The sequence below is a fragment of the Prionailurus viverrinus genome, chromosome A2, assembly GCF_022837055.1.
Source record: "Prionailurus viverrinus isolate Anna chromosome A2, UM_Priviv_1.0, whole genome shotgun sequence".
NCBI lineage: Eukaryota > Metazoa > Chordata > Mammalia > Carnivora > Felidae > Prionailurus > Prionailurus viverrinus.
Window position 1 is genome coordinate 57,258,725 of NC_062562.1, and position 23,887 is coordinate 57,282,611.

General features: G+C 44.6%; 1 protein-coding gene across 4 annotated transcripts in view; it reads right to left on the reverse strand.

The window, feature by feature from the left end:
- Positions 1-23,887, reverse strand: part of EEFSEC (eukaryotic elongation factor, selenocysteine-tRNA specific) — a 252,343-nt gene that overhangs the window by 148,826 nt on the left and 79,630 nt on the right. For 3 of the 4 annotated variants that reach the window (XR_007150177.1, XM_047848987.1, XM_047848988.1), the window contains exon 2: positions 16,376-16,583. Coding sequence is in view for 3 of the 4 variants with exons in the window: in XM_047848987.1 (XP_047704943.1) it covers positions 16,376-16,583 (208 nt within the window). In the remaining variant the exon portion in view is untranslated. Of the gene's footprint in view, positions 1-16,375; positions 16,584-19,826; positions 19,905-23,887 lie in introns of those variants that run through there. The other variant, XM_047848989.1, reaches the window with a different exon arrangement.

The following is a 23,887-nucleotide window of genomic DNA, read 5'->3' on the forward strand; positions in this document are numbered from 1 at the left end:
AGCATTTGTTGAAAGACTGTCCTTCCCCCATTGAATGGTCTTGGCCCCCTTGTCAACCCTCCTTTGACCATATATGCAAGAGTTTATTTCTGGGCTCTCTACTCTATTCCAATGGTGTATATGTCTGCCTTATGCCAGTACCATACTGCTTTGATTACTGTAGCACTGTAGTAAGATTTGAAATCATGAAGTGTGAACTGTCTAGTTTTGTTCGTCTTTTTCAAGAATGTTTTGGCTATTTGGGGAATTTTCAGACCCCATATGAATTTCAGTCCAGGTTTTTTAATTTTTGCAAAAAACTTGATTGGGATTTTGATAGGGATTATGTTGAATCTGTAAATTGCTTGGGGTAGCACTGACATGTTGACAGTAATAAGTCTTCCAATCCATGAACATGAAATGTGTTTCCATTTATTTATGTCTTTTTAAATTTCTTTCAGCAATGTCTTCATTAGTCTTCATTATATAAGTCTTTTGTCTCCTTTGTTAATTCCTAAGTATTTTATTATTTTGGATGCTACTACAAATGGAATTCTTTTCATAATTTGATTTTCAGATTATTCATTGTTAATATATAGAAATCCAACTGATTTTTACACGTTGGCTTTGTATCCTGCTACTCTGCTGAATTCATTTATAAGCTTAATGAGGTTTTCCACATATAAGATCATATCATCCATGAAGGGATAATTTTACTTCTTCCTTTCCAACTTGGATGCTTTTATTTACTTTTCTTGCCTAATTGCTCTGGCTAGAACTTCCAGTACTGTTTTGAATAGAAGGGGTAAAAAGTGGTAACATCTGTCTTGTTCCTGATCTTAAAGGAAAAACTTTAGCCTTCTACAACTTCATATGATGTTTGTTGTACGTTTTTCACATATGGCTTTTATTATTTTGAGGTACTTTCCTTCTCTTCCTGGTTTGTTGATTGTTTTTAGCATGAAAGGGTATTGAATTTTGTCAAATGCTTTTTGCCTATCAATTGATGACCATGTGGTATTTTACATTAAATGGTTTTTGTATGTTAAACCATCCTTGCATTCCAGGAATAAGCCCCACTTAGTTGTGGTATATAATCCTTTTAGTATGCTGCTAAATTCAGTTTGCTAGCATTCTGCTGAGGATTTTTACATCAATATTCATAAGGGATTTGGGTCTGCAGTTTTCTTATCTTTGTCTGACTTTGGTATCAAGGTAGTGCTGACCTCAAAGAATGAGCTAGAAAGTGTTCTCTCCTCTTCGATTTGTTTGGAAAAGTTTAAGAATTGGTGTTAGCTCTTCTCTAACTGTTGGGATTTGCCAATTAATCAGATCCAGAGTTTTTCTTTGTTAGGAGATTTTTGATTGCTGACTCAATCTCCTTCAAACAGGTCTATTCAGATTGTCTATGTATTTGTGATTTGGTCTTGGTAGATTTTATTTTTCCAGGACTTTGTCCATTTCATCAAGGTTGTCCAATTTTAGTTTCTATAGACTTAATAGTAATATTCCCATTTTCATTTCTGATTTTAATAATTTGAGTCTTCTCTCTTTTTTTCTTAGTCCATCTAGCTTGTCAATTTGGTTGATCTTTTCGAAACCAACTTCTGGTTTCCTTTTCTCTATTGTTTTTCTTTTCCTATTTCATTTTTCTCTTCTCTAATCTTTTATTATTAACTTCTTTGTGCTATCCTTAAGTTTAGTTTGTTCTTTTTCTGGTTCCTTAAGTTGTAAAGTTAGGTTGCTAATTTCAAATCATTCTTATTTTTTAATGTTAGAATTTATAACTATAAATTTCCCACTCATCACTACTTTTACTGCATTCCATAATAGTATGTTTTGGTTATCATTCATCTCCAAGTATTTCTAACTTGCCTTATGATTTCTTCCTTGATCCATTGGTTGTTTACATATATTAATTTCCACAAATCTGTGAATTTTCCAATCTTACCTCTGTTATTCATTTCTACCTTTATCCTGTTGTGGTCAGAAAAGATATTTAGTAGGAGATCTGACTTTTTAAATCTATTGAGACTTAATTTGGCACGGCCTGTCCTGGAAAATGTCCCATGTGCATGTGGGAAGAATGTTGGATCAAGTGTTTTGTATATGGCTGTTAGGCTAGTTGGTTTGTTGGGTTAAGTCCTCTATTTCCTTCCTTATCTTCTGTCTGGTTCCTCTATCTATCATTGTAATCTCTAACTATTGTTCTAGAACTAGGTCTATTTCAATTCTGTCAGTTTTTACTTCATATATTTTGAGGGTCTGTCATTAGGTATGTAATATGCTTATAACTGTTATTTCTTCTTGCTGTATTGGAACTTCTATTAATATATAATATCCTTCTTTATCTCTCATAATCTTTTTTTATTGAAAATCTATTTTGTCTAATATAAACATACCATCCCTGGTCTCTTTTGATTATCATTTGCATGGAATATCTTTTTTCATCCATTCACTTTCAATTGATTTGTGTCTTTGGATCTAAAGTGAGCCTCTAGTAGAGCACCTATAGTTAGACCATGTGTTTTTGTCTATTCTGCCACTGCCTCCCCTTTAATTGGTGAACTTAATCCATTTACATTTAAAGAAACTACTAATAAGGAGGGAATTCTGTCATTATGCTATTTGTTCCCTATGTGCGTTAGAGCTTTTTTGGTGTCTTATTTCTTGCATTAGTATCTTTTTTGGTATTTAGTTGTTGTTGTTGTTGTTGTAATGAAACAGTTAACTTTCCTTCCCGTTTCTTTTTATATATATTCTATAGCTTTGTGTGTGTGTGTGTGTGTGTGTGTGTGTGTGTGTGTGTGGCTAACGTGGAGATTATATTTAGCATCCTAAAGTTATAATATTCTAATGTGAACTTATAGCAGCTTAACTTCAATAACATACAAAAACTCTGTTCCTATACAGCTCTGACCCCATCTTTTTCTGTTGTTCATGCCACAAAATGACATCTTTATACACTATGTGCCCCAAATCAACTAATATTCTTTTAAATACATTAGTCTCTTAAATCATGTAGAAAACAAAATGTAGAGTTAAGGACCAAAGTTACAATACTACTATCTTTCAGACAAATCATTGTTTTATTCTTTTATCTTTATTAGTCTCTTAAATCATATAGAAAAAACATGGAATCACAAACCTCACCATAATACCAGCTTTTATAATTGCCCACGTGAGACTGGATCTCACTATAGAGCTTCAAGTTACTACCTAGTATCTTTTCATTTCACTGTGCAGGACTCTGGAGCATCTCTGCATGGCAGGTATAGTAGTAACAAACTCCCTCAGCTGTTGTTTATCTAAGAATGTCTTAATTTCTCCCTCAGTTCTCAAGGCAGTTTTTCTAGATAATACAATTCTTCACTGACAGTGTTTTTTTTTTCCTTTAACACTTTGAATGTATGGGCCTACTACCTTCCAGCCTCCACAGACTGTGCTGAGAAATCTGCTTATTATCTTATTAAGGATCCCTTGTGTGTGGCAAGTCACTTCTTGTTGCTTTCCAGATCTTCTTTTTGTCTTTGACTTTTGCCAAGTTGCATGATTATATGTCTCAGTGTGAGTCTCTTAAAGTTCATTTTACTTGGAGTTGATTGAGCTTCTTGGATGTTTATATTAATGTCTTTCCTAAAATTTGGGATTTTCAAATATCCTCTCTGCTTGCTTGCTTGCTTGCTTGCTTGCTTCCTTGACTCCCACAATGTATATGTTCATCCACTTGATGGCATCCTACAGGTCCTTTAGGCTCTGTTTACTTTTCTTCAATTTTTTTCTTTCTGTTCCTCAGACTGGATAATTTCTATTGTCCTATCTTCAAGTCTGCCAATTCTTTCTTCTGCCTGCTCAAATTTGCTTTTTGAATCTCTCTAGTGATTTTTTTTTTCCTTTCAGTTATTGTACTTTTCAGATCCAGGATTTCTTTAGTTCCTTTTTAGATTAAATTTTTTTGGTTAATATTTCCATTTTGTTCATACATTACTTTCTTGACTTTCTCCACATTCTCCTCTACTTTTTTTGACTGTTTTTAAGATAGTTAAAGTCTTTGTCTAGTATATCTACCATCAGGTCTTTTTCCAGGACACTTTCTATTGATTCTTTTTCCTTTGGGCCATACTTTCCTGCTTCTTCTCATGCCTTATGATTTTTTTGTTGGGAGCTGGAAATTTGAGTCAAATAAGATGGTTAACTCTATAAATCAGATTCTTCCCCTTCCCTGCAGTTTCCTCTTTTTTGTTGTTGTTCTTGGGGTTTTTTGTTTTTCTTTTTATTATTGAAGGCTCTCTCTATGCTGTCTCAGCCTGAAGTATAAACTTAGAAGTCTTCTTAGGTCTTATCTGAGCCCTTTCCCTGGGCATGTGGTTACTCTGTAATTTCCTTCCATATGTTTGCAGTTGTTTCTGAATGTTCTAGTCTTTAATGTCTGACTTCTGAAAGAGGAAAAAGAAAAAAATGAAGGGGGAACCAAAAAGGGGGGGGCGCTAGTCCTTCAAATCCTTCAGAAGTCACTTCCACTGGGGAGAGGGGTCTTGTAATAGTGGAGGGAGGTACAAAAATAATGGCTGCCTGTCTGTCTGTCTGCACCTCTGTGATCAGAAGCAGCCATCAGTGATCAGAGCACAGATCTCTGATATTTGGAGGACAGGGTCATTTTTGCCCACTCTGGTTCCTGCAAGCTGTGTGCAAGCTGCTCTAGAAACACCTGCACAGACGCCTGCCATGAGACTGAGGGATGGGGATGGATAGCTGCTATTGTGTCAAGAGCTAAAATTAACTGAAATTAAGCCTTCCCCTTGCAAGCCTTCCCCCTGCAAGCCTTCAATAGACTCCAGAGTTCCAAAATGGTTCTATAAGACAGATTCTGCCAGTGTAATTGTTGTGCAGATAGGGAAATGGATTCCTGGTGCTCCTACTCTTCCATCTTTCCAGAGAATCTTCTCCATACATTTGTGCCACATCCAAGTACAATCTCAGACATCTTTTGCCTAACATACAGTGTAAGACCTTTACTGTGAATAATATGGCTTTCTTCATCTTCCTCAAGACCCTTGGCCATTTCTTCACATTTCTCTACTGTGGCACCCAATGGGAAGCAGGACAAAGGACCCAGTTCAAGAACAGGCAAAAGAAGGCAAGAGTCCAAGAAAAAAAATCTACTGCTACCTGGTCTCCCTGTCATGTCTGAAGGTATCCTCTGTCTGACCACCCTCATCCCCAATCCTCCCTTCACCAACCCCTCCAATGCTGTCTCTAGACTCATGCCTGCTGCCCATTTTCTGTATCACCAGATTTCTCTTCTCTTGTGAGAGAGGAAATCCTTTTGCTTGACACCATTCACTCTTTCCCCACTCACATTTCAAAATCAACACCACTTCTGTTTACTCACCAGGAGCTTAAGCTTGATTTCCTTACAACATCATTTCTGTCTCTGCTTTCAAGCTGAGGGACATTTACTAAGCATCTTCTCTGTGCTGGCCTTCACGAAGGTTGCACAATAAACAAAGGGCTCCCCAAGCAATGGGTCAAGAGGGTCTGGGGCACCAACTCTGACTTCAAGAGGGATGGGGGAGGGGTCACAGAAGAGAACTAAGTTCCTAAAGGACAAGAGCAACTCCAGTGGTCAAGTCAATGTTCTTCCCTCAGACTCTCTCTATGACATCTGACCGAGATGACCATCAGCCAGCTGGCTCCCTTCCCTCTTCACCCACAACCCCAAGGCTTTATTTCCATGGCCTTCCATCGAGGGCCTTTACCTCCTCAAGAGGCCTTCTTCCTTCCCTAGCCACTGCAAGTCTCTCCCAAGAGTACCCTGAGAGTCCAGCTCTTTTCCCCCTGGACGGCTATCCTCCAGGTGTTCCCCATACTCTGATGACCTGTGCCAAGGCTTCTCTGTGGATGGTTCTCAAATCTGTGTCTTCAGGTAAGGCCCCTTTCCCGCACTGTAACCATGTACCATCACCTGCCAGCAACACTTTCCCAATACCACATTCCCTGGTTTCTGATCACAGGACAACATTCCCTGGTCTCTGAAGCCATCACTGGCTGCATGGTCACCACTGTCTTCCTCAGTCACTGCATTTGATCAGTTCTTCTCTTGGGATCTGGCTCCAATCCATCCCCTGATGTTCATTCTCAACAAGTTCCACTTTGGGTCAGGCCCTTACCATCCCAGGCCAACTACTTTCCAAAGTAGTTTACCAGGCACTGACCATGGCTGTGCACAGCCGTATACCAGGCACTGACCATGGCTGTGATGATCTTCTACCTACACCACTCTGAAGTATCAGCCTTCTCCCCTACACACTTTCAGGGGCTCCATGACTATCCCAGGATGAAGCCCAGCATCCAGGCTGGCCCACAAGGCCCTCTATGGTCTGCCCCAACCTTCTCATACTGACCCAACTCATCAAACCCCTGGAAATACAGGTAAAAACTCAAGCCTCTGCCTAGTGCCAAACTCTACTCCGACTGCTGCCCCCACTCCCCTCCTTTCCTCTGCCTATCCAAACCTAACCCTGGTGACAGGCAACCTGAGGCAAGGCACAGAGAATGGGACTTTGAGCAAGAAACCTAGGACCCTAGGAATACCGATCCGAATCTGACTCCGCCTCCATGTCCCTGTCTTATAGGAAACAGCATGACCTACGCTGCAGGGTTGTCTCCCACTGCAAACAAGTTCATGTGTGGAAAGTACTGTGGGGAGTCTGGAACCAGTCCTTGGAATCAGGGCAGCCACTAGCTGCCTACATCCCTTCTGAGTGGTCAATGCCCTGACCTGCATCACATATTGTGAAACTCGTCCCTGCTTGGTTATCACTTGCACTTCTAGAACCAATTCAAATTCCTGACTTCCAGGCCAGAAGCAAATTCTCCTTCTCAGAAGCCCCCCATGATATTCTGGAGAAGCCAATTCAGCTCTCCTCTTGAACTGCTGGGCAAATCTCCCACTGTTACTTCCTCCACAAGTTGGTCTTTCCTGTTCAAGTACACAGTACATGTCTTAGAATGTGGGAGGCTTGGTTCAGTTGGTCTTTGACTCTATGCCCACTGGGTCTGGCCTGCTTGGGCAGGCAAGCCCTTTAAAAAACTAGATTTTTAAAAATGTTTATTTATTTTTCAGAGAGAGGGAGAGCAAGTGGGAGAGGGGCAGAGAGAGAGAGGGAGATAGAGGATGTGAAGCAGGCTCTGTGCTGTCAGTGCAGAGCCCAATGTGGGACTTGAACTCACAAACCGTGAGATCATGACTTGAGCTGAAATCGGACGCTTAACCAACTGAGCCACCCAGGCACCCCAGATTTTTTTTTAAAGAATAAAGGAAGGGGTGCCTGGGTGGCGCAGTCGGTTAAGCGTCCGACTTCAGCCAGGTCACGATCTCGCGGTCCGTGAGTTCGAGCCCCACATCAGGCTCAGGGCTGATGGCTCAGAGCCTGGAGCCTGTTTCTGATTCTGTGTCTCCCTCTCTCTCTGCCCCTCCCCCGTTCATGCTCTGTCTCTCTCTGTCCCAAAAATAAATAAACGTTGAAAAAAAAAATTAAAAAAAAAAAAAAAAAGAATAAAGGAAGTAACTCTGACAAGCAGGAGTTACCTAGAGAGTAAGTTAAACAATCTCTGGAGCCACTGGCTGCCCAAAGGTCAGTGTGACAAAATGATGCAAGTTCACAGGGGAGATTCCAAACAGGGCCTGCGACCCACTCACCCAACAACCCCAGAACAGCTCAGACGGGCCGTGCTACCCTGCAAAAATGGCAAGATGGAGATATCAGCCTTGGGAAGGCCAACACCCAGAGCTGACTGTGAAAGAAGAGACACTGGAGAGGGAGGGATGGAGGGAAAAGAATGAAAAAGAAAAGAATAGTGAGGGGAGAGAGGGAAGCAATAAAAACACCAACGAAGAGAGACAGAGAAAGAAAGAAAGAAACACAAGAGAAAAAGAAAGAAAAGGAAAGGAAAGGAGCAGACACCCTGCTCTGTGCCAGCACCATGCTACGTGCTCTCGTGTGATCCCAACACCCCATGAGCAGGGGGCCTCTGATGTGTACTCAGAGAAGCCAAGTGACTTGCCTGAGGCTGCCAGGGGGCACAGGGAGTAAGTGGCTGGTCTGTAGGAGTCCAGAGTCCAGGCCTCTCCCATGACAGAGGAGAGGAAGTGTCCATTCTCAGTCCGTAGGGAGGGCTCCAGCCACGGCAATCAGTGACCCAGGACCCAACCACAAGCCAGGGCCCAGTACATGTGCATCATCTCTGCTTACACTCCATGAGCCTGAGGCCCAGAGGGACAGGGAAGGGTAAAAGCGTGCACTGAGAATTCCAGCGATTAACCATAAAGCTTTCGGAAATTCAATTATTTTTTATCCAAACCCTTTTGGGCAATGTATTGTAACAAAACATAAAGGCGTGTTGGGCTGAGTATCTGGCCCTTTCCCAGGCTCAAGAGAAGCTGGCCTTGCTGATTTCCTGAACATGCCACACACTGGGGATCCTGGCTTCTGGAGGCAGAAGTAGAGTTCAGCAGCCCCTTGGGGGAAAAGAGGCCCCTCTCGCCCTGGGTTTCAGATCCAGACTGGTGTCTGGGTTCTAGAAGCACAAGAGGCTCCACCAGAGATGTCAGGATGAGCCCTGAGCCCAGCCCCACAGCTCAGCGGTGCAGGCAGGGGCTGACCTGGAGCACATTCAAGTGCTTCTCCTGTTCCCAGCACCCACCACCTCCTCCAGACTCCCCGCACAGCTGTGGTGCATCACGCTTCCAACCAAGCCCATACATGCTGACTATGCACGCAGGCTGACCTTCGACAACACACGACAACGATCTGAGATAAGTTAAAATGTGTGTGTGTGTGTATGCGCGTGTGTGTGTAACTTGTGTAAAAGACATAAACAATAGACTACAGGTTTCCCCACTATCTGAAAATAGAGCGTTCCTATGAAATGTTCAGTGAGGCAAAATGGCATAAAGAAGCAATTACCATTCGTTTATATGGAGAAATTAGCGTTCCCAGACCCAAAAAATAACTTCTCCTAGGCTCTTCTGATACCTTAGGACACATCTTACTAACAGATGCACAAGATAAATCGACATAAAGCACAGATGCTCACAGACACAGTTCAAAGCTCTGGCGGCTGGATGCTGAGTGCAGTCCCGGGGAAAGGGACTTGGTGGGGCTGCTCTCGCTGTCTGGGGTGCATGCACACTGCCTCTATAATGACGCTCTGCAAAGCAGACACTGAACACTATTGTCACTTTTCACCTTTTTTCGTAACAACAAAAATCCTCTCCAGATTTCTTTTGGTTAGCGAAAACAAGAACTAATAAGGTAGGTCTTTCATAACAGAAAAGTGGTGCTATGCAATCTTTGAAAAGCAGGGGATACTTGTGTAAGTTTTAGGTCTGGAATAGTAAAATTCAAAATAACCTGCATTTATTATACTTTGTTTTTTTTCTCACCAGTCAACCCAGATACAAAACCTCCCTCCTGGGGTAACTGAGGATCGGACTGGGTATGGGAAATCCCTAACATAGTGCCAGGCACACAGTAGGTGCTCCACATCTTACAGCTGTGATTGCTAAGACCCTACTGTGTGCCGGGCCCCACGTCAAACGCTCTCTCACAACAAATGCTGAACTTAACAGTGCCCATTTTACAAAAGAAGAAATACAAACTCAGATGAAGTGAGTTGCCTAAGACCACACAGCTAGTTGGCCACAAAGCCAGTATGAAAGGCACACCTTGTAAGTCAGCTCGGCAGCAGCCCAATCACTTGGGATTTGGCAATGCACCCAATCCCAGGGAGGGAGGCAGGGCCAAGGGAGCCCCGGGTGGGTTTAGCAGATGGCCTTGGCTACAACAGAAACAAAGAAATAGAAAGTGTTTAAAAAGTAGGAGGAAACACAGAGGCAGCCGGAGTGAAAGATGCATCAAGGATGCTGTCAGATGATAACATTTAGTGGAAAAATAAACAGAAAAGCCTAGAACACAGAACAGTGTCAATGTTGTGATAACAACTACCTCAAATTATGTACATGTGGGAAAGAATGACAGGGATCCTAGGGAAAGAACACTTTAATTTGATGCATTGGAGAGATTGTGGGTACGTTTTTATCTTCTATTTTGATTTCTGTTAACATTGATAAATGCTTATGCAAGAGTAATTTTAAATGCTTTCAAAGATAAAGAAATCACAAAGAAAAACAATCAAACAGTTTGACTACATAAAAATTAGAAACTTCTGCATGTCAAAAAAAAAAAGCAACTAACATGGAAAGACAACCAACAAATGCTGAAGGCTTATTTGTAGCAAATACGATACGCAAAGGGTTAATTAATAACAACATCTTTGTTAATATTAAACACTCCTGAAAATCAAAAACATAGCATTAAAATCGCTAGAAGCAGACAGACAACATATATGGGCATAGCACATAGCACATAGCACAAAAGCACAACTGTTTAGTACATGTAAGGAGAAATGTTCAATGTCCCCAATAATTACGGATTCACACATTAAAACAAGAGTAACATACCACTTCTGTCCTACTAAGTTTCAAATACATGTTAAAATTAGAAACCAAAGGTAGCTGCCAACACCTGTGTAAATACTTTTGGAAAAGAATACGGCACTACACAACAAGTTTGAAAGGATTCATGCCCCTCAGTCCAGTAATCTCACACCTGGAAATGTCTCAAGAGGAAAAACAATGAGAATACAGAAAAAGTTTAAGGATGGTCAAAAATGTTCACCCCAGGATTACTTCCTTATAAGAAGGAAACCTTATGCCAATCTAAAGGGCCAACAAGGAAGTGATGGTTACATGAAGAAGTGCTACACAGATGTTAAGTAACACAGGTAGAAATCCAAGATGCAAATACCTCATCTGTTTCAAAGGGAGAAGTGAATTCAGCAAAGTTGCAGGGTACAAGATCAACACACAAAAATCAGTGTGTTTCTATACTCTAGCAAATAACAATCTGAAAAGGAAATTAAGAAAGCAATTCCATTTATAATGGCATTTAAGAGAATTAAATGCTTAGGAATAAATCTAACCAAGGATGTGAAAGACCTGTAGACTGAAAACTACAAAACACTGATGAGAGAAATTAAAGATCTAAACAAATGGAAAGGCATCGTGTTCATAGACTGGAAGACTTCATTACCACTGTTTAGATGTTCGTACTACCCAAAGCGATCTACAGATTCAAGGCGATCCCTATCAACGTTCCAACAACCACTTTTTGCAGAAATGGAAAAGCAGATCCTCCAAATTGCAAGGGGCCTCAAATAGCCAAAATAACCTTGGAGAAGAAGCATAAAAACATTGGAGAACTCAACTTCCTGACTTTGAAACTTACTACAAAGGTAAACAAAGTGGTGTGGTACTGGCATAAGAACAGACACACAGACCAATGGAAGAGAACAGAGAACCCAGAAGTAAGCCCACACATGTATGATCAATTTAGTTTTGACAAGGGTAAAAGGGGAAAGGACAATCCTTTCAACAAACGGTGCTGGGAAAACTGGATAGCCACGTGCCAATAATAAAGTTGGGCCCTTAACTTACACCATACATAAACTTACACCATATATACAAATTTGCTAGAAGTAGATGAATGACCTAAACTTAAGAGCTAACACTACAAAATTCTTAAGAAAAAATTTGGGGAAAATCTTCATGACATTGCATTTGGCAACAATTTCATGGATATGACACCAAAAACACAGGCAACAAAAGAAAAATCAATATATTAGATTTTATAAACGTTAAAAACTTTTTTTAAATTTTATTTTTAATTTTTTAAAATTTACATCCAAATTAGTTAGCATATAATGAAACAATGATTTCAGGAGTAGATCCCTTAATGCCCCTTACCCATTTAGCCCACCCCCCCTCCCATAACCCCTCCAGCAACCCTCAGTTTGTTCTCCATATTTATGAGTCTCTTCTGTTTTGTCCCCCTCTCTGTTTTTATATCATTTCTGTTTCCCTTCCCTTATGTTTATGTGCCTCCAAGGACAGTATGAAGAAAGTGAAAAGTCAACCTACAGAATAGGAGAAAACATTTGCATGTCATATATGTGACAAGGGATTAATATCCAGAATATATAAAGAACTGCTACAATTCAACAACAACAAAAACCCAACAAAACAACAACAAAAACCTGATAGAAAATGGGCAAAAGACCTAAATAGACATTTCTCCAAAGAAGATACATGAAAGGCCAACAGGTACATGAAAAGATGCTCATCATCACTAGTCATTAAGAAAATGTAAGTTAAAACCATAATGAGATATCACTATCACTTCATACGTGTTACTATGGCCACCACCAAAAAGACAACAGATAACAAATGCTGGTGAGGATGTGGAGAAAGGGGAACGCTTGTGCACCATGGGTGGGAGTATCAACTGGTGCAGCCACTATGGAAAACAGTATGGAGGAGCTGCAAAAAATTAAAAATAGAACTACCATATGATCCACTTCTGGGAATATATCCAAAGGAAATGAAAACACTGACTTGGAAAGATATCTGCACCCTCATGTTCACTGCAGCATTATTTACAGTAGCCAAGACATGGAAACAGCCTAAGTGTCCATAGATGGATGAATGGATAAAGAAGTTGTGGTGTGTATGTATGTATGTATGTACGTGTGTGTGTGTGTGTGTATTTGAATATCATTTATCCATAAAAAATCCTACCATATGCTATAACATGGATGGACCTCAAAGGCATTATGCTAAACGAAAGAAGTCAGAGAAAGACAAATACTGTGTGTTATTCACAGAATCTAAAAAAAACAAAAACAAAAACAAAAACACGAGAAACACAACTCAGAAAAAGAGATCAGACTTGTGGTCACCAGAGGCAGAAGGTTGGGAAAGAGAGAATTGGAGAAGGTGGTCAAAAGATACAAACCTGCAGTTGTAGCATAAGTCCTAGAAACATGATGTACAACGTGATGACTGTGGCTAACACTACCATCTGATATGCAGAAAAGGTGTTAAGAGAGTAGATCATAAGAAATCTCATCACAAGAACATTTTTTTCCTTTTTTCTTTCCTTCTTTTCTTTGTATTGTATCTATATAGGAGGATGGATGTTAGCTGAACTGACTGCTAATCATTTCACAGTATGTGTAAATCAAACCATCATGGTGTATGCCTTAAACTTATATATTGATATATGTCAACTATTTCTTAATAATACAGGTGGTGGGGGGGGAACCAGCAAAAGGGGATGGGGAAGCCGAAATGAGATACCACTTCATAGCTACTAAGATAACTATTAAAAAAAAAAAAAAAAAAAGAAGAGGAAAAATGACAGGTGTTGGTGAGGATGTGGAGAAATTAGAGCCTAACACATTGTTGGCAGGAATGTAAAATGGTGCAGCCACTGTGGAAAACTGTTTGGTGGTTCCTCAAAACGTTAATCATAAAACTACCATATGATCCAGCAATTCCACTCCTAGGTATAGACCCAAAGGAATTGAAAGCAAGGACTTGAATAGATATTTGTAAACCAATGTTCATACAGCATTATTCACAATAGCCAAAGGAAGTAAGACAAGTGATTATCCATGATGAATGGAAAAACAAAATATGGTACATACACACAATAGAAAATTATTCAACTATAAAGGAGTGACATTCTGACACCTGCTACAACAAGGATGGGCCCTGAAAGCATTATGCTAATGGAAATAAGCCAGACACAGAAAGCCGAATATATGACTCCATTTATATAAGGTACTTGCAATAGGCAAATTCAAAGAAACAGAAAGCAGAATAAAGGCTATGGGGGGGGGGGGGGGGAGGAGAGAAGGGGGAGTTACTGTTTAAAGGATACAGAGTTTCTGTTGGGAATCCCGAAAAAGTTTTAGGTATAGACAGTGGTGATGGGGACACAGCTTTGTGAATGTATTTGATGCCAATGAACTGTATATTTGCAAATGGGTAAAATAATAATTTTATGGGTATTTTAGTATGCATATTTTACCACAATTAAAAAAATGTGGACGAAAAGGGGGGTGGTAATATTATACACAATGAAAAGATAGGAATGAAATAAACCAAAATGTCAGCAGTTATTTTGAAAAAAGAAATCTTTGGGTGGTCTCCTCTTTCTTTTAATCATTTTTCTCCGTTTTCTAATTTTAATTACTCTTTGGATGGAAAAAATACGTTATGTTTTTAACAGGTTTTATATTTTCAGTTTTGATATGTACATAATTCATCAGCCCAAATTTTTCCTTTTTAGGTAGAAAGTTTCTTCACATATGGGCCAGCATTTACAAAGGATTTACTTCACAAGGGACCATAAGGAAAGGAGATGGTCACTTAAGATGACTTAAAGTTCTCTGCTGCACAGAGGTAAAAAGCTCATGTTCTCTTACAACCTGGCCTGGCCACCGGCCCTGGAGCCCACTAGCTACAACCCATCAGGGTGGCAATCCTTTCTTTTATGGGAGTTTCTCCCCCCGCCCTCCGGGCACTGAATGAGGAGAGGAGAGGTTTCAGGTGGACAACTGCCTCTGGATATGATATAGTCCATAATTTGACCTTCAAGCAATAAATTAAAATAGGAATAATAACTTAAACATGAAGGTGAGAATCTGCCTTAAATTTAACTGATCGAAATAGCTAATATTAATTTATCCTTAATGGTACCCCAAACCCTTCCCAGAAGGTCCCGTTTATATACAAATGATACTGACATTGTACTGGGTCTTCATGCAGGAGTCCAAAGGACCTGTTCTCCCCTTTCTGACAAGTAAATAAAACGGCAGGGAGATCAAATAACTCACTAAAAAGAAGATATAATTTTTTATCTTCCTTTTTACAGTCTCATATCCACTTCCGTTGGGAATAACAAAGTCTGAATTCTTATGCAACACTTATCTAAATGTGTCGATTTTATCGGATTGATGAATTTTGCTAACAAAAGGCAGTGCTAGGAAATCTTTTATGACATATTTGGCCCATTCACAGGGCTGGAGCTTTAATTTAACCAACTTGAGAATTCTGAGGGAGAGCTGCAGGTGTTGGATCTGAAAAAAAAAATCATAAATGGGAAGGCATATCAATCTTTATGACGGGGAAACAAAAACACTCTCTACTTGCTTGCCCTCCACAGGCAGGAGAAGGAGAGGTGGCAGCAGCAGGATATTGTCTCAGGCTGCATAGCAAAGAGGAAGCATCGCTGTCTCCCAGTGACCGCTATTTAGTATTGATCAAAAGGCGCTGGCCCAGAGAGGAAGAGAGGAATTGATAAAACAATGAGGTTTGCCAACACTGTGTTCTCAACAAGGACATTTTCTCATTCTCTTGACCACACCAGAGTAAGTCACTCCTGTGGCCGCCTGAGCGACCCGGGGGCTTTCTGTCCCACGGCCCCACAGCACCGCTACCTCTCTGCCCTCATGGACCTGTCCTCAAGGACCGTAAGCGTAGCCAATCACTTGACAAGGCCTGTTGCTTCTCCTGTCAAAGGTCTCCCCGAGTCACCCCTCCTCTCCCTCCACAGCCTTAACTCGGACCACACTTCTCTCCCTGAGAACACCACCAAATTGCCTCTCCCTCTCTGTTCTCGGCTCCCCCTGGATCCTCATCGCTGAGCCATCCCTTCTGCCTGCCGCCAGTCAGCTCTGCATGGGAGAACTTCTCAGCCACTTCTTGCACAAACTCTTTAAGGACTCCTTACTTTCTGCAAGATGAAATCGTAAACTCGCTGGCATGAGATATTACAAAGGTCCTTTGTGATCTCGCCTTTCCCAGTCTCCCCTCCAACAGCAAAGTCTGCCCATCCATCTACCCAATTTTACAAGCCTCTGTGACAGAAACATCCAGTCATCCACCAAAACTCATCTCCACCTTCAGATAACCGAGTTGCAGCTAAGCAGATGGTAAGGGGATGTGTTTCCTGGCCTGACACCGAGGCATGACCAACATGAACGGGCAGGACTGAGGCCTCACCCACAGAATCTGTGGCAAGGGTGTGTGCCTCTTCCAGTCCGGGCGTTCCTTATACACTGGACCCTCCTGTGAACATGAGCACTGTCCGTGCCTGGCTTTGACCACACGGACAGGGACACACCCTAGGTGGAAGCAGGACGGAGGACACCGGGGTTTCTGAATGCTGTACAGAGAAGAAACCCCCTTGTGCTCACGTTAGGAAATTACCTGGAAAATCAGCTTCTAGTCTCTTTACGCTTCTGTATTTTTTGGTCTCTTGCAACAGCATCTTAGTCTTTACTCTTGCCGCGCGCAAGGGCCAGGTGAGATCCCGCTTACTAGGACCCACAGCTGACACCCGCCTGCCCAACCTGTGTTAATGAAATGAAGCATACCCCAGAGCCAGCTTAGACACGTGGACACTCCTCTCATTAGCAAACCTACTTGGTGTTCTCTAGGGTCTTCTGCATTTTCTTTGTCATTTTATCAATCGTTGCCTGTCTCTTCCCTTCAGCTAAGAGGTCTATTTTGTTCAGCACCACGACCAGCTTCTGGCAGGCGATCTGCCCAATCACAAGGCACTCCGCAGACTGGGTCTGCATCCCTTTGGTCACATCGATGACCAGCATCATCAGATCAATGATCTGGGCCCCTGCAAGGAGAGAAAGACAAGGTTAGAAAGGGAAATGGGGGAGAGGACTCTGTAGAAAGTTGACCAATTCCTGAGCTTCAGCAGAACCAGCCAAATTCAAGTATGAAGATAAAGGTGGGTGGGATGACCACCACACGCCTCCTAGCCCCGGCCATGGGGGACGGACTCGGACCAACACGATTTCACTGAATCCTCACGACCACCATGAGGGGCGGGCGTGTTACCTCATCTGGAGAGGAAGAAACTGAGGCCCGCAAAATACAGAGAGCCCACCAAGAGCCCCGGCCAGCACGCAGTAGGGCTGGGGACCCCAAAACACCCTTTTACTGCATCAATCCCTTCATTTTATTCCCATCTTAGACCTGGCAAACGCCTAGAGATCTGCCCTTGACAAGACAGCAGATGGAAGGAATGGAAAACTACCAGGGAGGTGGGGGCTCGTCTCCTCTATGGCTCCTGGGTCTTCTCCTCACGGTAGTTGGGTTTAGTCATGATCCTCCTACGCATGGCTGCGTCACATCTACTCGCTTCTTTTGCCCTCTCCGTTCCAGTGGTAGGCTCCCGTCCTTTCAAGGAGGTAAGAGCAACCCAAGGTTCAACTACATCAACGCTGAGCACCGCCAGCATGTACGTGTGTGTATTTCTATATGTGTGTGTGCGTGCGCATGTGTGTGCATTCCACACGTATGCATGCATGCCTGGCTGGGAGCATGCCCTAAATACACAGCCACTCCTGAGCTGAACAACAGCAGAGGGAGGAATTACAGAGGAGTCCATGAGGGGAAACCACCCTGAGCCATGTTAGGAATACTCAAGTTAGCCAATGAAGGGAATGTGTCCTTTTTAATGGGATTTGAAGTAGTTTTACCAACAAAGGGGGCGGGAAGTTATTTTGGGGGATACAGAAATATGCAGCTATTTCCCCCTTTGCCCCAGGAGGGATTTCCAAGGCCCAACTATTGTTGTGGTGAAACGGAGGAGGACTGTTCTGTGGGTGACTCTCATGACCCAAGATCATTCCTGGGGAGTGAGGGAAGGCGAGGAGGAGGGCAGTTTTCTCTGCTGGCACATTTACTGTGTGCGCTAGTCAACCCCTTAATCTCCACGACCAGTGTTTCAGACGAAGGTGGACTCACGGGGTACTTGCTTTGGCACTAAGGGCCACCAGACACCGGGGAGCCTGGCTGCACTGCTGAAGGATTCTTTCCTGGTCACCACTGACGTGCGCAGCTCCTCCAGCCTCCCCCCAGGAGAAACAATAGGCGTCTCCGGCTCTAGGCAGGCCTCAAAATGTCCCAGCTATCCTCCCTGGCCCTTCTGTCTGCCCTCCCAAGCCCCTTCTTCCACCTCACCCAGTCCCAGGGACTCCATGCTGCTGTGGTCCAAGGGGCCCAGAGGGGCAGGCTGGTGCTCACAGCAGCCGGCACTGGCATCTCCCTTGTCCCACCGGGCAGCATGTGGGGACATGGCAGGGGATGACGCTGGTTCTATCACCTACACCTTTTAAACAATGGAAGTCTAAAAACCTCACCATCTGACAGACTCCCTCTCTTATCTACCGAATCACCAGCTCCCCTCTGGGATGCATCTCTGCTGCAGCCTCAACCCCCATGGCGCATGGCAGGCCCATGTCAGCTGCTCCCTAGCGGGAAGAGACCTGTTCTTTGCCTCAGACTTGTCCCTCTGAAATCCATCCTCCAAACAGCCTCCCAGAAGGAACTTCCTAAAACTCTATGACTAATTCATACACTGAGTCAGGGAGGGGGGTAAATCGGTATTTCTATGAAAGTCAATCGGAAAACAGCTATCAGAATTCACAGCATCTTTGACCCAGCCAAGCCCACACACATGTGCAGCGTCCCATAGTGTAAGCAGGCTTGTTGTAGCTACAGTTGGAAACCATGTAAATGCCCATCACCAGGGGGCATGTTAAAAACAAAGAATGTTACACCCACTCCAGGAGAATACTATCCCACCATTAAAAGGAATGAAGAAGCTCTTTGTGTACCACTATGGAACAGTCCCCAAGGTAGAGCGAGTGAGAAGAACAAAGGGCAGAGCGATGTAATCTGTGTCAAAAGCGGGGGGCGGGGAGGAAAGGTGTGTGTGTGTGGGTGCTGTATGGGAGGAAGTGTTTGCTCCTCTGCACATAAAACATGTCTGAAGGAATGCAAAAGAAACAGCTAACTTTTGGTTGTTTGTCGGGAGAGCCAGGTGGCAGATGTGGGATGGGGTAGGAAGGAAACCAGACTGCGTGTTCTTCTGTACCTTTTACACAGGTGTGCAGTACCCATTCAGAAATAAATAAAATGGCGCGACGTACATAAACAGATAATGAACTAAACGCTGATCTGCTGTTCCCCTGCTAAGAGCCCTCGCTGTCTTCTAACTGAACGGGAACTCCGTGCTGTGGCTTTGGGCCCCCTCTTCTACCTCACGGTCCTGGCACGTCCTCCTTGCGCTGCGCACCAGGGTGCACCTCACGGAGCCCTCCCCGGTGCTCCCTGCCCTGCCCCAGGGCACATGTGTGTGCGCACATGCACGCCCCCGCTCAAAGCCTGAGCCCAGCTCTCCCCAGAAGAGGTGACTTCCCCCCAAGCAAACCTGTCATCAGTCACAGGGCTGTGTGGCGAGGTGTTGAGGCAGGATAGGACAAAGCCCACAGGTGAGCAGAAGGAGGAGTGCCTGGGGTTCCCAGCCTATGAGCCGTTCTCCAGGAAGACTAGAGAGCCACCTTCACACGAAATGGTCCCAAGCGCCTGACCAGGTGACCCCCAACTGTAGTGGGCAAAGCTGTGCCCACAAAGCCAAGGCTACGCTATCCCAAGGATGTCTCAAGGACTTTTCCAGAGTACTTCCAACTGCCCTGGCTCCCTCTAGGACCTAAACATCATCCCCTCCCTTACCCAAACTACCATGGACCCCCTGTACGGATGAGGAGGTGTTTGGTAACTGCCCTTGGTCACTCAGCAAATAGGTGCTAAAGGAGAGATCTGAACGCTGGTGCCTGTCCTCACCTATGTGCCATGTGGCCTGTCCTTCCACATGGGGACCCATCCCCTCTCCAGCCTCTTCTCTTACTCGTCCTATTCCTCGCCCACTCCTCATTTTTACACTGAGAATCAAGGTACACTCCACAATAATTCTTACCCTTCCCTGCCCGGCTTTTGCTCCTGCCCCTCTACCTATACGTCACTCACCCCTGGCCCTTCCTCCCCAACTACCCCAATGCTCAGAGCTTACAGATCACAGGTCGGGCTGTCAATCTGGATTTGTAGGACCCAGCACAGGACCTAGCGGGCACAGCATGGGCAATCTTTCATGGACTGAACTGAGCTAATGATAGCTTGCCCACCCCCCACCCCCACTCTATTCACTAGGACTCTGTTCCTTTTCTCAGAGATTCAGTTCCCCATTGGTATATAAAACTACCCAGGAGCACCTTGTCTTGGCCCAGTGGCTGGAGGGGAAGAACTCGTATATTCTACGTATTTAGCCCATCTCACTTATGATGCCTGTTGGGATCCTGGGGATAGAGATGAAACTGGCCTGACAGAGCCAGAAAGACAGGTGCAGATGAGACCCAAACACTCAGACTGGTCAGGATTTCCTCTGCAGCCTTAATCCAGCGTCCACAAGCCGCCTTTGTTGCAGGGAGCACACAGCTCCATTCCAAAAGGCCAGGCTCTTGAGCAGACCCGCTGCCAACATCAGGCACTTCTAAGGAGACCAGAGGTCACAGCGATGTGGCAGGCCCCACTGAGAACCAGGGGTCATCATCAGGCAACTGCCTGCTGCCCAGCAGCGGCTCTCAGTTACTCCCGTTGCTTCATCAAACTTTTGATCAGGCGACAGGAAGTGACATAACTGGCCCGTCTTGTCTTTTTCAAGATCCCCAGTACTTCCACAGAATGAATCAAGCAGTGTCCTTCCCAATTCCCACGAACCCAGGGTAGGAAACCATTCTGAGACGAGAGGGGCACAGCGAGCGAGTGGGCGGGAAACACAAGTCAGGAACTTGCAGCTTACAAATGACCCTCTATATTTTTCAGTCTATCAGAGTTTTTCATCTAGTTGTTCTGACTATAGATCCCTTTAAAGGTTTGCAGAATAATTATAACAGGGTTCAAGTTTCTCAGTACTTTTATAAGTTACAATTTCCAATTCTGTAGAGGATACATCTTAATCATTTCAAAAACAAAAATAAAGAAAAACTTACAAAGGTCGGCATTTAACAAAGTGTAAGTTATCTGTGAGATGTAATTTTCCTTCTGGGACTGAAGGCGGAAAACATGCGTGTGCAGAAAAAAAATGTTTCAGCCAGAGAAACTGAACATAAAACTTTAAACATTTTAGCAGCCTCAAAATCAGGTATTTAATCAAAATGTGATTTTTTTTTAATCAAAAGCTATGAACATCCTAAAAAGAAGAGAATGGTATTAAATTTAAAATAAAGAAAAATGTATTTTTAACTAGTGACTTACTAAATACTCAATGAACAATGTAAATACACTGTCATCAACAATATAAAAGTGCAGTGGCAATTTATGTCCTATTATTATTCCAACCCATTCGCTGGATACATCAGACCTCCGTGGGCCTCAGCTTCCTGGTCTCCATGAGGACAAGGGTGAGCCCAGCCAGCAGGCTGCAGTGAAGGTTAAAAGAGATAACATGCGGAGCGGGTTCAGAACAACACGTCGGCCATAGGAAATCCTCCATAACGTTAGCTGCTGTGATTGTTTTTCCTTCTACAACTCCTACTGTGGCAAGCACGTTTGCTTCTCGTCTTAACTTTGCCATGTGGGGATCACAGAATCACAGACGGCAAAACAAAAGCTCAGAGAGGTGAAGTGACCAAGTCAAGTCAGGGGCAAGGGCTCAGTTGGAGCGATGTGAACATGGGCCCCAGGACCCCTTTCTCCCACAGCACCCTGTGTCCCTGGGCTGCGATCCTGCGCCCAGAGTGAAACGCTCACCCCCGTGCGTGGGTGGGGACTTGTGCATCAGCCCCTGTGGGTGCTGCAGAATGGCAAAGCAAGTGTCAGAAGTCCCTCTTGGAGCGTGGGGCGGGAGGAGGGGCTGCAGCTCTACAATCCCAAGGTGCCGTCGGTATTGCTGTTATTTGTATTCATTTATTCAATATATTGCTTGTTTCCCCATTTTCCAGGCAAGAAGACTGAGGCTCGGGCAGGTTAAATACTTGCCCCATGCTATCTAGCTAGGGTGAGAAGCCAGCATCGTTTTGACACCAACACAGGCTCACCTGTCCTGGCCCCGCCTCTCGGCCAGGAGGCATCGAGACTTCCATCACACTGGAGCCCGTGATTCCTCTCAAGGAGAGTCCCCCCGCATGCGTGTCCATTTTGTGCATTTCAGTTTTCCTCCCTCTGTATCCTTTCCCCCAAAGTACAGTGGCCTGGGAACCCCCTCTCAGATTCCTACTGGCACAGGAGAGTGTACAACTGAGCACCAGGGATGTCCGTCCTGCCCTCCTCAGCACAGAATCAGAGGGTTTGGAAATGGCAGGGGCTTGGTAAAGAAGGTCCATGTGCAGGTGGGGAGCCAAGGGCCATGAGCGGGAGGAAGAGGTGAGCGCTGGGCTCGGAGGCACCCAACCGGGCATTCAAACCACAGCACCCCTGGGGGCCTCCATTTCCTCATCTGTAAATCAGAATCTAAACAAAGATGCCACTGCAAGAGGTTGGGGTGGGGGTAGGGGGCATGGAATCAAAGGGGAAGGCCAGCCGGGCACTCAGTAAGCGGAGCTACATTTAGGGCTGTTGGTGCCGAGCCAAGCTCTCAGCCCAGCCTCACATTCAGAGGCTGCTGTTCCCACCTGTCGAGGATGCCCCCAGGCAAACACATGTGGACAAAGAACTGAGGTTACTGACCAAGTTGTGGGGGGGGAGGGGAGTGGAGAAGGAAAAGCTTGCAGAGTGGTCAGACGTGCACCCACCTGGGCACAGGCGCATGTCCAACTTGCACACACTGCCCGCCAGCCCCTCTCCTCACTCTCCTTGCCGGCTTTCTTCAGGACCTCCCTCCCTCACAATTCCCATGCTGCTGGCCAGGCCCAGAGCCTCCAGTGGGGGGACAGAAAGCCAAAGGAGACTCCAGTCACTGGAGGAAGTTCCGAGGACCATGCCCCTTGCTCCTATCAGATGACCATTTTCATGAACACCTTCAGACAGAGGGAAATTTCTTAATGCTATTTACCCTCTCTGAGCTCTAATTCCTCATCTGTAAAACAGGGATGATCACCCCACTGTGATTTTGACTGACCTGGTTGAAAATCTCAGATAGGGACATAGGACAGAGCCCAGAGGGACGGCATACTTGTACGTGGGGCATGTGAGCAAAAGAAAGCCTTGGAGGGGGTGCTGCCCTTTAGCGGGAAGAAAGCTGCAGGAGCATGGAAGGCCACCTCACGTGCCCTGGAAGGCATGCTATGGAGAGCGGCAGGGCAGGGAGGCGGGGAGCCTGAGGGGCTGGCCCCAAGCCAAGGCACAGCTTCACCCCTGCCGGCTGTGCAGCCTCAGGCACGCATGTGAGTACACCTCTTGACCTCTTGGAGCCTGGGATTCCTCCCCTATATCCTGCTGATGTCAGAGACAACACCTTAAGGTGCAGGGAGGGCATCGAGCACAGCACGTGGCCCATACTAAGAGCTCAAGAAACACAAGCTACTATCAGTATTGGGACTTGTATCATGAAGCCCAGCACAGTAAAAGCTCAAAAGGGGCCATCTCCTTCCCTGTGGCTCACATGTCCACAAAGGCCCCATGCCCTTCCCAGGCAGAGAAGAGACAGTATCAACAACAGCATGGAACAAATACTAACGATACCTCCCGCGATCCAGCAGTATCCACAAGGCCCCTCACAGGGGATGAGTGCCAGACCACAGCCTGGAGCACTGCATCCACCAAGGGGCAGGAAGCCCTTACTGTTTTAACCCGGTCTGCAAAGGTAGGCTCCCCCACAAACATCCTGCCAAATCCCACCAGACCAGCAGGGAGACACCTGAGCAAGAGAACTTGGGTGGGCAGGACTGGACATCTTCAACAAGTCGTCAAGGTTCCACAGCCCATTCACACAGCCTCCCTCACTCCTGTTTTCTAGGAAAATGATATGCTTCACCGAATGAACTAGAAGAACAAGCTTCGGGTGTTCCAAATACTGTAGGTAGCAAGCAGGAGTGGAGCTGACCTAGTAGCCAGCAGAACCAGCGTAATTCTTGACTGACAAGAAAGCCAACAAGAGCAGCTACAATCCAAGTGACTGCTACCATGGCTTGGGGGCTG